Consider the following 13,831-nt stretch of genomic DNA (forward strand, 5'->3'; position numbering starts at 1 on the left):
TTTACCATAAGATATGGAAAAAATATATCTATTGGTGTGAATCTAAAGGATTCCCATGGAACAAGATAAAAATTCCTAGGATTTTATCCTTTCTACAAGAGGGTTTGGAGAAGGGATTATCTGCAAGTACTCTGAAGGGACAGATTTCTGCGTTATCTGTTTTACTTCACAAAAGGCTGGCAGCTATGCCAGACGTTCAAGCGTTTGTTCAGGCTCTGGTTAGAATCAAGCCTGTTTACAGACCCTTGACTCCTCCCTGGAGTCTTAATCTAGTTCTTTCAGTTCTTCAAGGGGTTCCGTTTGAACCCTTACATTCCGTAGATATTAAGTTATTATCTTGGAAAGTTTTGTTTTTGGTTGCAATTTCTTCTGCTAGAAGAGTTTCTGAGTTATCTGCTCTGCAGTGTTCTCCGCCCTATCTGGTGTTCCATGCAGATAAGGTGGTTTTGCTTACTAAGCCTGGTTTTCTTCCGAAAGTTGTTTCCAACAAGAATATTAACCAGGAGATAGTTGTACCTTCTTTGTGCCCGAATCCAGTTTCAAAGAAGGAACGTTTGTTACACAATTTGGACGTAGTCCGTGCTCTAAAATTCTATTTAGAGGCCACTAAAGATTTCTTCTTTGTTTGTTGTTTATTCTGGTAAAAGGAGAGGTCAAAAAGCAACTTCTACCTCTCTTTCTTTTTGGCTTAAAAGCATTATCCGTTTGGCTTATGAGACTGCCGGACGGCAGCCTCCTGAAAGAATCACAGCTCACTCCACTAGGGCTGTGGCTTCCACATGGGCCTTCAAGAATGAGGCTTCTGTTGACCAGATATGTAAGGCAGCGACTTGGTCTTCACTGCACACTTTTGCCAAATTTTACAAATTTGATACTTTTGCTTCTTCAGAGGCTATTTTTGGGAGAAAGGTTTTGCAAGCCGTGGTGCCTTCCATTTAGGTGACCTGATTTGCTCCCTCCCTTCATCCGTGTCCTAAAGCTTTGGTATTGGTTCCCACAAGTAAGGATGACGCCATGGACCGGACACACCTATGTTGGAGAAAACAGAATTTATGCTTACCTGATAAATTACTTTCTCCAACGGTGTGTCCGGACCACGGCCCGCCCTGGTTTTTTTAATCAGGTCTGATGAATTATTTTCTCTAACTACAGTCACCACGGTATCATATGGTTTCTCCTATGCATATTTCCTCCTGTACGTCGGTCGAATGACTGGGGTAGGCGGAGCCTAGGAGGGATCATATGACCAGCTTTGCTGGGCTCTTTGCCATTTCCTGTTGGGGAAGAGAATATCCCACAAGTAAGGATGACGCCGTGGACCGGACACACCGTTGGAGAAAGTAATTTATCAGGTAAGCATAAATTCTGTTTTTTTCTTTCATGATTCAAATAGATTTTTTTTTTTAATGTCATGCTCCAATTTACTTCTATTATCAAATTTGCTTTGATCTATTGGTATCTTTTGCTGAAAAGCATGGATTTACGCTCAGGAGCACTATTTGGCAGCATTTGTGCAAGAACATTATAATTTTGCAAGAATTCTAGATGGCAGCACTAATTCCTGTCTTGCAGTGCTCCAGGCACCTACCTTGAATACCATAGGAAAAAAGTGGATTTGATAACAAAAGCAAATTGGAAACTTTTTTTTTTTTTAAATTGTATACTCTGTCTGAATCAGAAAAGTTCATTTATAATTTGGTGTCAGCAGACATTTTTTCATAATCAATATTTGATTTATTTTTTTTAGAGGCAGAGAAAATTACAGAAAGATCGTCTTGTAAATGAATTTACAGCTGCACTGACAAATTTTCAGAAGATTCAAAGACAAGCTGCTGAAAAAGAGAGAGATTTTGTAGCCCGAGTGCGTGCAGGCTCAAGAGTGTCTGTAAGTAGTATCAGGAGGTTATCGTACAGTAACTGTATATTACTCATTTAGTTTGTAATTTGTAGACTTTGTCTTTTGTCATTTTTAAAATTCTTTGTTTTATAAGATACTATGTTTGCGCAAATTGTATAAAGCCACCATTGAGTTGCAGTAGCTGGAGGTTATGTGGACTCTAAAAATGCTGTATCTTATCTTAGGGAGGCTTACCAGATGATGGTCACAAGGAAGGAACCCTGGTCACGTGGGAAAAGTAAGCAAACTTTTATTTATTTATTTTATTTTCCACTAAAGCAATCAAATGTTTTTTGGTAGTTTATTAATGTAAGATAATTGTTGATGCAGAATAAAGTTTTTCTGAATAGCTTATGTAGTAGCTCTGATGCATAGCCCTTACGGCAAAATTAGGTAATGCTCATTGCTTAATAAATTCCTAATATGTGAACTATGTACTTTTTTTTTTTTAACCCTTTTGAGTGCTAAGCACTTTCCCACCTGGGTGCTAAGATTTTTTTAATTTTTTTTTTAATTTTTTTTTATTTTTTGCACAAATTTTTTTTTAAACTTTTTTTTAATTTTTTCAGACCCCCAATACTGAGATACAGGCTTCTAATATTTCATGATTTAGATAGAACATAACATTTTAAACAACTTTCTAATTTACTTCTATTATCAATATTTCTTTGTTTTTTTGTTATCCTTTGTTGAAAAGCAGAAATGTAAGCTCAATAGTGTGCATGTGTCTGCAGCACTATATAGCAGCAGTTTTGCAACAATGTAATACATTAGCAGGAGCACTAGATGGCAGCACTATTTCCTGTCATGTAGTGCTTCAGGCATGTGCACGCTACCTACCTAGGCATCTCTTCAACAAAGAATAACAAGAATGAAATAAATTTGATAGAAGTAAAATGGAAACTTTTTAAAAATGTTGTTCTCTACCTGAATCGTGAAAGAAAATATTTGGGGTTAATGTCCCTTTAAGGATCGGGTATTTCAGATAAAAACTTCCCCAAAATAGAAGAGCATTTTTTCTATCGCTACATTTAAAAAGAAATAGAGCCTTTTTTATATTTACCTATCAAAACTATATATTTTTTTTTTTTAGTAGACAACCAAAAGTATTGATCTAGGCCCATTTTGGTATATTTCACACCACCATTTCACCGCTAAATGAGATCAAATTAAAAAAAATTAACTTTGTAAATAATTTTAGTGAGAAACCTAAAATTGTGAAAAACAGCTTGTGCAATCATGGCACAAATGGTTGTAAATGCTTCTCTGTTTTCCCCTTTGTTCAGAAATAGCAGACATTTATGGCTTTGGCATTGCTTTTTGGTAATTAGAAGGTCGCTAAATGCCGCTGCGCACCACACTTGTATTATGTCCAGCAGTGAAGGGGTTAATTAGGTAGCTTGTAGGGTTCATTTTAGCTTTAGTGTAGAGATCAGCCTCCCTGACCCCTCTCAAACAGCTCTCTTCTCTCCCCCACCCCCCAAAGGTCACCCCCATCTTAAAGGGACACTGATCCCAAATGTTTTCTTCTACAAGATACGACGAGTCCACGGATTCATCCTTACTTGTGGGATATTATCCTCCTGCTAACAGGAAGTGGCAAAGAGCACCACAGCCAAGCTGTATATATAGCTCCTCCCTTCTCTCCACCCCCAGTCATTCTCTTTGCCTATACTAGTAATAGGAAGAGGTAAAGTGAAAGAGGTGTTAAAATGATAGTTTTTAGTTTCTTCAATCAAGAAGTTTTTTATTTTAAATGGTACCGGTGAGTACTATTTTCCTCAGGCAGCATATGGAAGAAGATTTCTGCCTTGAGGTTTATGATCTTAGCAGATGTAACTAAGATCCATGTCGGTTCCCACAGAGTTACTGAGGAGTACTAGTGAAATCTTCAGGTGGGGAACGTTTTTCATGCTACAAGCAGCATTGATGTATGTTCAGTCATTTATTTCTGAGGAGACTGTGATATATCAGAACTGGCTGACATAGTTCCCAAAGAGGGAAGGGGTAAGCAGTAATCCTATAGAGAATAACAAGGGGTATTACTGAAATCCTGTGTATTATTTTTTATTAGGGCTTAATGCTGCATTAGATATGATGGCAGCATGGTTAAGGCACTGGGGCAGCCTATCGTTTTTTTATTAACAGAAAAAAGGTTATATGGCTGGTTGTTATACTTTGTGCTGGGGGTCCACATGGCTAGTATCATACTTTTTAAGGATGCCTATCCACATGGCTAGTTATAAACCGCTTTACATGCGGTTGTTGAGGCTGAGTTTTCATCGTATATGATGGGCGGGGCCTAATTTTCGTGCCTCAGTTGCGCAGTTACTTTGTCAAACAGACAGCAGTTTTCAGCTCCGGTTGGGCCCAAACTGAATATTTGTGTACCGGAGTGATTTTTGATGCATTTCTCAGATCCCTGGGGGCAGGGGGTTTGTCAAATTTTGTACATTAACGTTTTTGGGGTTAATTTGCTAGTTTAGAGGGTTATTTTGCCCCTTGTTTGTGGTGCAATATCCGACTGCAATATAGGACAGAATTACCTTAAAATTGAACGTTTGTGAACATTTTTAGACAGGTTTGGAAAAATTGTGCGCTTTTTATTTCTTAAAGGCGCAGTACTCGTTTTAAAAAAAAAATTGTTTTACATCATAAATAAAGTGTTTAACGACTTTGTGGTTATTACTAGCCTGTTCAACATGTCTGACATTGAGGAAAGTCAATGCTCTGTGTTTACAAGCGATTGTGGAACCCCCTCTTACATTGTGTCCTCCTTGTACTGAAAGGGCCTTACACTGTAAAGAACATATTTTAGGTAATGAAAGTGTGTCTAAGGATGATTCTCAGTCTGAAGAGAATCAAGATATGCCATTTAATTCTCCCCAAGTGTCACAACCTTTAACACCCACGCAAGCGACGCCAAGTACTTCTAGTGCATCTAATTCTTTTACTCTGCAAGATATGGCTGCAGTTATGTCAACTACCCTTACAGAGGTACTATCTAAACTGCCAGTTTTGCAGGGAAAACACAGTAGGCCAGGTATTAATGTGAATACTGAACCCTCTGATGCCTTATTGGCCATTTCCGATGTACCCTCACAGTGCTCTGATTTGGGTGTCAGGGATTTGCTGTCTGAGGGAGAACTTTCAGAATCTGGAAATGTATTGCCTCAGACAGATTCCAACGTCACGTCCTTTAAATTTAAACTGGAACACCTCCGTCTGTTGCTCAGGGAGGTTTTGGCGACTCTGGATGATTGTGACCCTATCACAATTCCCCCAGAAAAATTATGTAAGATGGACAAATGTCTAGAAGTACCTACTTACACTGATGTTTTTCGGAAATTGTTAAAAAAGAATGGGATAGACCAGGTATACCGTTTTCTCCCCCTGCTAACTTTAAGAAAATGTTTCCTATATCAGACACCATACGGGACTCCTGGCAATTGGTCCCTAAGGTGGAGGGAGCTATATCTACTCTAGCTAAGCGTACCACTATACCTATTGAGGACAGTTGTGCTTTTAAAGACCATATGGATAAAAAAATTAGAGGGCCTTCTAAAGAAGTTATTTGTTCACCAGGGTTTTCTCTTACAGCCTACAGCCTGCATTGTTCCAGTAACTACTGCAGTGGCTTTCTGGTTTGACGCCCTGGAGGAGTCCCTGAAGGTAGAGACATCTTTAGAGGACATTTTAGACAGAATAAAGGCTATGAAGCTAGCCAATTCATTTATCACAGATGCTGCTTTTCAAATTGCAAAATTAGCGGCGAAAAACGCAGGCTTTGCCATTCTGGCGCGCAGAGCGTTATGGCTGAAATCGTGGTCTGCTGATGTGTCATCTAAATCTAAGCTTTTAGCAATTCCTTTCAAGGTTAAGACCCTATTCGGGCCTGAACTGAAGGAAATCATCTCTGACATTACTAGAGGTAAGGGTCACGCCCTACCGCAGGACAAGTCTTTTAAGATGAGAGGTAAACAAAATAATTTTCGTTCCTTTCGAAATTTCCTCTTCCTCCACTAAGCAGGAAGGGAATTCTGCTCAATCCAAGTCTGTCTGGAGACCTAACCAGGCCTGGAATAAAAGTAAACAAGCCAAGAAGCCCGCTGCTGCTACCAAGACAGCATGAAGGGGCAGCCCCCGATCCGGGACTGGATCTAGTAGGGGGCAGACTTTCTCTCTTTGCTCAGGCTTGGGCAAGGGATGTTCAGGATCCCTGGGCATTGGAAATTGTGACCCAGGGGTATCAGCTGGAATTCAAAGATTTTCTCCCAAGGGGAGATTTCACCTTTCACGTTTGTCTGTAGACCAGACAAAGAGAGAGGCGTTCTTACGCTGTGTAAGAGACCTCTATACAATGGGAGTAATTTGCCCAGTTCCAAAACTGGAACAGGGACAGGGGTTTTACTCAAATCTATTCGTGGTTCCCAAGAAAGAAGGAACCTTCAGACCGATTTTAGATCTCAAAAGTCTAAACAAATTTCTTAGAGTCCCATCGTTCAAGATGGAGACTATACGAACAATTTTACCAATGATCCAGGAGGGTCAATATATGACCACTGTGGATCTGAAGGATGCGTATCTTCACATTCCTATCCACAAGGATCATCATCAGTTTCTAAGGTTTGCCTTTCTGGACAAACATTATCAGTTTGTGGCCCTTCCCTTCGGGTTGGCCACAGCTCCCAGGATCTTCACAAAGGTTCTAGGGTCCCTTCTGGCGGTTCTCAGACCGCGGGGCATAGCAGTGGCGCCTTTTCTGGACGATATTCTGATTCAGGCGTCAACTTATCATCTAACAAAATCTCACACAGACACAGTGTTGTCTTTCCTGAGAACTCACGGTTGGAAGGTAAACATAGAAAAAAGTTCACTAGTTCCACGGACAAGGGTTCCCTTCTTGGGAACTCTGATAGACTCGGTAGACATGAAAATATTTTTGACGGAGGTCAGAAAATCAAAGATTCTAAATACTTGCCGAGCACTTCAGTCCATTCCTCGGCCATCAGTAGCTCAGTGTCTGGAAGTAATTGGATTAATGGTAGCGGCAATGGACATCGTTCCGTTTGCTCGCTTTCATCTCAGACCACTGCAACTGTGCATGCTTGGACAGTGGAATGGGGATTATGCGGGTTTATCTCCTCAGATAAATCTGGATCAAGAGACCAGAGACTCTCTTCTTTGGTGGTTGTCAAAGGATCATCTGTCCCAGGGAATGTGCTTCCGCAGGCCATCATGGGTAATAGTGACGCCAGCCGTCAGCAGTCTGGAATTCCCTGAAGGCTCAGGGTGTTTAGACTCAGGGGGGTCTCAATTACCAATCAATAGTCTGGAACTGAGGGCAATATTCAATGCGCTTCATGCATGGCCTCAGTTAGCTTTGGCCAAATTCATAAGATTCCAGTCAGACAATATCACGACTGTGGCATATATCAATCATCAGGGGGGAACAAGGAGTTCTCTAGCGATGATAGAGGTATCCAAGATAATCCGATGGGCGGAGACTCACTCTTGCCATCTATCAGCAATCTATATCCCAGAAGTAGAGAACTGAGAAGCGGATTTTCTAAGTCGTCAGACTTTTCATCCGGGGGAGTGGGAACTCCACCCGGAGGTGTTTGCTTCATTGATTCATCAATGGGGCATACCAGAATTGGATCTGATGGCGTCTCGACAGAATGCCAAACTTCCACGTTATGGGTCCAGGTCAAGGGATCCTCAAGCTGTACTGATAGATGCTCTTGCAGTACCTTGGTCGTTCAACCTGGCTTATGTGTTTCCACCATTTCCTCTCCTACCTCGTCTGATTGCAAGAATCAAACAGGAGAGAGCTTCAGTAATTCTAATAGCGCCTGCGTGGCCACGCAGGACTTGGTATGCAGATCTAGTGGACATGTCATCTCTGCCACCGTGGAAACTGCCATTGAGACAGGACCTTCTCATTCAAGGTCCGTTCCAACATCCAAACCTAAATTATCTGCAGCTGACTGCTTGGAGATTGAACGCTTAGTTTTATCTAAGCTGGGATTCTCTGAATCGGTCATTGATACTTTGATTTAGGCTCGCAAGCCTGTCACGAGAAAGATTTACCATAAGATATGGCGTAAATATCTTTGTTGGTGCGAATCCAAGTGCTACTCATGGAGTAGGGTTAAGATTCCTAGGATTTTGTCCTTTCTCCAAGAAGGATTGGAGAAGGGATTATCAGATAGTTCCTTAAAGGGACAAATTTCTGCTTTGTCAATTTTACTTCACAAGCGTCTGGCGGATGTCCCAGACGTTCAGTCTTTTTGTCAGGCTTTAATCAGAATCAAGTCTGTGTTTAAACCTATTGCTCCATGGAGTTTAAATTTAGTTCTCAATGTTCTTCAAGGGGTTCCGTTTGAACCCATGCATTCCATAGATATTAAACTATTATCTTGGAAAGTTTTGTTTTTAGTTGCTATCTCTTCGGCTCGAAGAGTTTCGGAGCTTTCTGCATTGCAATGTGATTCGCCTTATCTTATATTCCATTCTGATAAGGTGGTTTTGCGTACTAAACCTGGATTTCTTCCTAAGGTTGTTTCTAATAAGAATATTAATCAGGAAATTGTTCCTTCCTTGTGTCCTAATCCTTCTTCTAAGAAGGAACGTCTGTTGCATAACTTGGACGTGGTTCGTGCGTTGAAGTTTTACTTACAAGCGACCAAGGATTTCCGTCAAACATCTTCTCTATTCATTGTTTATTCTGGAAAGCGTAGGGGTCAATAAGCTACGGCTACCTCTTTCTTTTTGGCTGAAAAGCATCATCCGTCTGGCATACGAGACTGCTGGACAGCAGCCTCCTGAAAAAATTACGGCTCATTCCACTAGAGCTGTGGCTTCCACATGGGCTTTCAAAAACAATGCTTCTGTTGAACAGATTTGTAAGGCTGCGACTTGGTCCTCCCTTCATACTTTTTCCAAATTTTACAAATTTGATACTTTGGCTTCTTCTGAGGCTATTTTTGGGAGAAAGGTTCTTCAAGCAGTGGTGCCTTGCATTTAGGTATCTGTCTTGTCCCTCCCGTTCATCCGTGTCCTGTTGCTTTGGTATTGTATCCCACAAGTAAGGATGAATCCGTGGACTCGTCGTATCTTGTAGAAGAAAAGGAAATTTATGCTTACCTGATAAATTGATTTCTTCTACGATACGAGTCCACGGCCCGTCCTGTCTTTTTAGGACAGAATTTATTTTGTTTTTCAAAACTTCAGTCACCTCTGCACCTTTTAGCTTTTCCTTTCTCTCCCTATACCTTCGGTGGAATGACTGGGGGTGGAGAGAAGGGAGGAGCTATATATACAGCTCTGCTGTGGTGCTCTTTGCCACTTCCTGTTAGCAGGAGGATAATATCCCACAAGTAAGGATGAATCCGTGGACTCGTCGTATCGTAGAAGAAATCAATTTATCAGGTAAGCATAAATTTACTTTTTTCTTTCGTGATTCAGATAGAGCATGCTATTATCAATTTTTATTTGTTCTCTTGTTATCTTTATTTGAAAAAGAAGGCATCTATCTCTAAGGAGCCAACCAATTTTTGGTTCAGACACTGGACAACACTTGTTTATTGATGGGTGAATTTATCCACCAATCAGCAAGAACAATCCAGGTTGTTCACCAAAAATGGGCCGGCATCTAAACTTACATTTTTGCTTTTCAAGTAAAGATACAAATGGAATAAAGACAATTTGATAATAGGAGTAAATTAGAAAGTTGCTCTATCTGAATCACGAAAGAAAAAATTTGGGTTCCCTGTAAGTAATGGCAGAAAGTCTGCCAGTATAATTTTTTTTTTTTAAATTATATATTTTCTGCAGGGTAGTATCGCCCCTTACCTCCCAACCTCCCTGATCTCCCCCCCCCAACAGCTCTCTAACCCCCCCTCTACCTATTTGCCGCCATCTTAGGTTCTGGCAGCTGTCACTACCCAGTTTGCTGCAAATAAGGCAAAAAAATTTTTTAAAAAAATTAAGTACACATTTTTTTCTGTAGTGTAGCTGCCCCCCTCCTCCTGCTCCCTACAGGTATGGGCCGTCCACCCACCAATGAACGGCACCACCGCTGTCCAATGCAGAGAGGGCCACAGAGTGGCCCTCTCTGCATTGGTATCTCTGCAAATCTATTTCTGCAGTGCCCCACTTGTGGGGCATGTAGAGAGAGCGCAATCTCGCTATTTTGAGCGAGATTTCAGCAGAGAGAAGCCCAGGACTGCAGTGACGAACAGGGTATGTCACTGGTCCTTAAGGGCATAACGACCAGCGCTGTACAAGGTTCGGCGCTGGTCGTTAAGGGATTAAAAAGTTCATTATCTTTCATTTCTTTATAAAGGGACAGAAAACATAAATAAATATTCTAATGTATTAAAAGCATTGCAGTAATTTCATAATGGTGCTTACTTTCAAAGACTTGATAGGCAGTTTTTAATGCTACTGCTTATTTGTGTCTGATGAGGGAATTGGTGTAGATTTCACACTTAAAGGGACAGTTAGCACTTTGAAATTGTAATATAAAATGTTTAAAGGGACATACTACTCATATGCTAAATCACTTGAAACTGATGCAGTATAACTGTAAAAAGCTGACAGGAAAATATCACCTGAGCATCTCTATGTAAAAAAGGAAGATATTTTACCTCACAATTTCCTCAGCTCAGTAGAGTAAGTTCTGTGTTATACTAGTTATACTCAGCTGCTCCCAGCTGCAGGTAAAAACAAAAAATGAAGAAATGAACTGCAGCCAATCAGCATCAGAAGTGCTGAGGTCATGAACTCTTTTACTGTGATCTCATGAGATTTTACTTAACTCTCATGAGATTTCATTGTAAACTTCCATACACTGAAAAGGGAAATAACATGAGAGTGCACAAGGCTCATCCCTTCGGCTGTTCCGGGACAGACATACTGATATGGTGCTTAGAAGTCCTTTACAATGGGATGTGGCTACTGAGAAACTTTTGAGGTAAAATATCTTTCTTTTTTACATAGAGATGTTTCAGTGATATTTTCTAGTCCGCTTTTTACAGCTATACTGCATCACTTTCAAGTGTTTAAACATTTGGGTATTATGGCCCTTTAATTATGCATGGTAAAACAAATTTGCAATATACTTTATTTATTTTGACATTGTTTCTTAGAAATTAAACGGACAATAAACACCTTGTAATTAGAAAAAAATATCTTCCTTTCTTTCGTAAAACCAGGAGAGTCCTTGGGTGTTCATAACATGTTGGATATACTTCCTGCCAGCAGGTGGAGGTCAAGAACCCTCACACGAGCTTTCAATTCTTCCCAAATCTACTCCTCTCCAGCTAGTTCTTGGCCTCCGAGTTGAGAGGTTGAGTGAAGTGTTCTGCAATCAAGATTTTATTATTTTCTAATTTATCTGGGAGCTCAGATCTGACTTGAGACTCTCTCATGGCATTAGCAGTACCCTCACGGGTAAATCTCTCAGCCATGACTGCTCTTTGGCGTCACAGGGTCTCTTTAAGAGAACTGTTAATTGCGCTATGCAGTTAGCGGTTCTCTTCATTTTCAAAGTGGTTAGGTTGGGGAGCAGTTAGAGATCATCTGCATAAAGTTTTTTTAGTGTTTAATTTTCAAAATCTTCAGGCTATGGCCTGAACATCATTACAGCAGTTATCCCCGCCACCTTTTTCTTGACGCCTTTTCTCCTCATCTCCACCGCTCTGATGCACCCTTTAGGCTTTTTCTCATCTAAAAGCCTGGATTTTAGCCCTTCCTTGTCCAAAAGGAAGTGAATAACTCATAAGAGCTGCTAAGTGGGTGGGAAACATTCATATAAACTTTTTTATGTTTAAAAAAACTTTTTGTTGTCTACTTTTCTACATTCCTATCTTATTGAGGGTTCACAGGTGTATTTTAGGGCTGTTCCTGTATTATTGTTGTTTAATACAATTGTTTTTTCTGTTATCTATATTTAATCTGTACTTCAGTATGTCACAGTTTGCTTATATATATCCCCATTAAATATGTCTGACCCATTAGATGAAACCTCCAGGGATTTTAATGCACCTTAGGAAACAAATGCTGTTAATTTTCCCTGTTTGTTTTGCAAAACTGTTCCAGTGGACCAGATTAATTAGCTATGTGTTAACTGTGTCTCACGTTTCCAGTTTCCAAGCTATAATTCTGTCAGTTTGCCTGGCAGGCTTCTAGCGCCCATGCCTGTCTATATGACTCAAGTGATTTTTCACCTGAGTTTAAAAATAATTTACAAAAGACTATGCAGAGCTGTTAGTGGCAATTCCCAGACCAAGGAAGTGCAAAGTAAATCAGGAGATTTTGTCTCATACTCCCTGTCACTCTCAGGGAACTGAGCATTTAACTCTGTTACCACCTTCTTTACAGTCCTCTTACTCTGAAGAGTCTTTTTCTGAGTCCTCTGAGGGTGAAATTTCCTCAGATGACCCTGAACTGCTAGCTGAAACCGTTCTGAACACCCTAGAAATGTCAGAACAGAATCAGGAAACTTCAAAACCTTTAAATAGGTTAAAACCAGGTTTTCAAAGTGCCACTAAAGGCTCCCTAGGCTTTTGAAGCTTCAGACTTGGTGATCGATTATATTGCTAAGGAATGGAAAAAAATGACATTTCTTTTACTCCTTCTAACAGATTCAAATAGATGTATTCTCTTGCAGATAATAATCTAATCTGTCTGGGAGGTGGTTCCTAAAGTAGACAGAGCTATTTCAGCTCTAGCAAAATGGGTAGCGTTGATCGGTAATGTGTGCTCGTATTACAAGTTGAACGTAAGTGCAATGCGTGAACGCAATTGCATTTACCACTCAAACTTTTTGAGTTTGTCTAGAGGAAACAGTTGCACTAAACTACACTATTAACCCCTAAACCACTACCTCTCTACATTATTAACCTATAAACCACCAGCCCCCCACATCGCAAAGTAATCTACACTATTAACCCCTAAACTGCCAGTCCTCCGCCACGTAAACTAAACCCCTAATACACCCTAAATGAACACAAACCTAGACTAACCCTACCTTTGCTAAAAAAAAAACATACCTTTTAAGAAAAATAAAAAAACTTGCCTGAAACCCCCCCCCCAAAAAAAATAAAAAAAATAAATAAAACCCTTACCTTTTAAAAAGAGCATTATCTTTCATTTCTCTATAAAGGGACAAAAAAACTTAAAAATTATTGGAATGTATTAAAAACATTACAGTAATTTAATAATGGTGCTTACTTTCAAAGACTTGATAGGCAGTTTTTAATGCTGCTGCTTATTTGTGTCTGATGATGGAATCAGTGTAGATTTCACACTTAAAGGGACAGCTAACACTTTGAAATTGTAATGTAAAATGTTTAATTATGCATAGTAAAACAAATTTGCAATATACTTTCTTTATTCATTTTGACATTGTTTCTTAGAAATTAAAGGGACAGTAAAAATCTTGTAATTGCACAAAAAAATAGCTTCCTCACAGGAGTTTTCAATTTCTCCCATATCTATTCCTCTCCAGTTAGTTCTTTGCCTCCGAGTGGAGAGGTTGAGTAAAGTGTTCTGCAATCAAGATTTTATTATTTTCTAATTTAGCTCAGACCTGACTTGAGACCCTATCCCCCTCTTTCAGTTTCTCTAAGAAGATTGGAAATGGATACTGAAACAAATTGAGGATTACCTCTCATGGCATTGGCAGTACCCTCACGGGTATATCTCTCAGCCATAACTGCCCATTGGCGTCACATGGTCTCTTTTTAAGAGAAGTGTTATTTGTGCTATGCAGTCGCTTCTCTTCTTTTTCATAATGGTTAGGTTGGGGAGCAGTTAGGGATCATCTGGATAATGTTTTTTTAGTGTTTTAATTTTAAAAATCTGCCATTTTTATTTTTTCTTCTGGCTGTTGCTTGCACATCATTATGGCAGTTAGCCCTGCCC

At 39.9% G+C, this 13,831-nt stretch overlaps 1 protein-coding gene across 2 annotated transcripts in view; it reads left to right on the forward strand.

Moving 5' to 3' along the window:
• The window catches only part of STX7 (syntaxin 7), a 98,711-nt gene that overhangs the window by 32,943 nt on the left and 51,937 nt on the right, over positions 1-13,831 (forward strand). For both annotated transcript variants that reach the window (XM_053710673.1, XM_053710672.1), the window contains exons 5-6: positions 1,748-1,885; positions 2,083-2,135. In XM_053710673.1, coding sequence (XP_053566648.1) covers positions 1,748-1,885; positions 2,083-2,135 — 191 coding nt within the window. The remainder of the gene's footprint in view (positions 1-1,747; positions 1,886-2,082; positions 2,136-13,831) is intronic.

The sequence above is a fragment of the Bombina bombina genome, chromosome 4, assembly GCF_027579735.1.
Source record: "Bombina bombina isolate aBomBom1 chromosome 4, aBomBom1.pri, whole genome shotgun sequence".
Taxonomy (NCBI): Eukaryota; Metazoa; Chordata; class Amphibia; order Anura; family Bombinatoridae; genus Bombina; species Bombina bombina.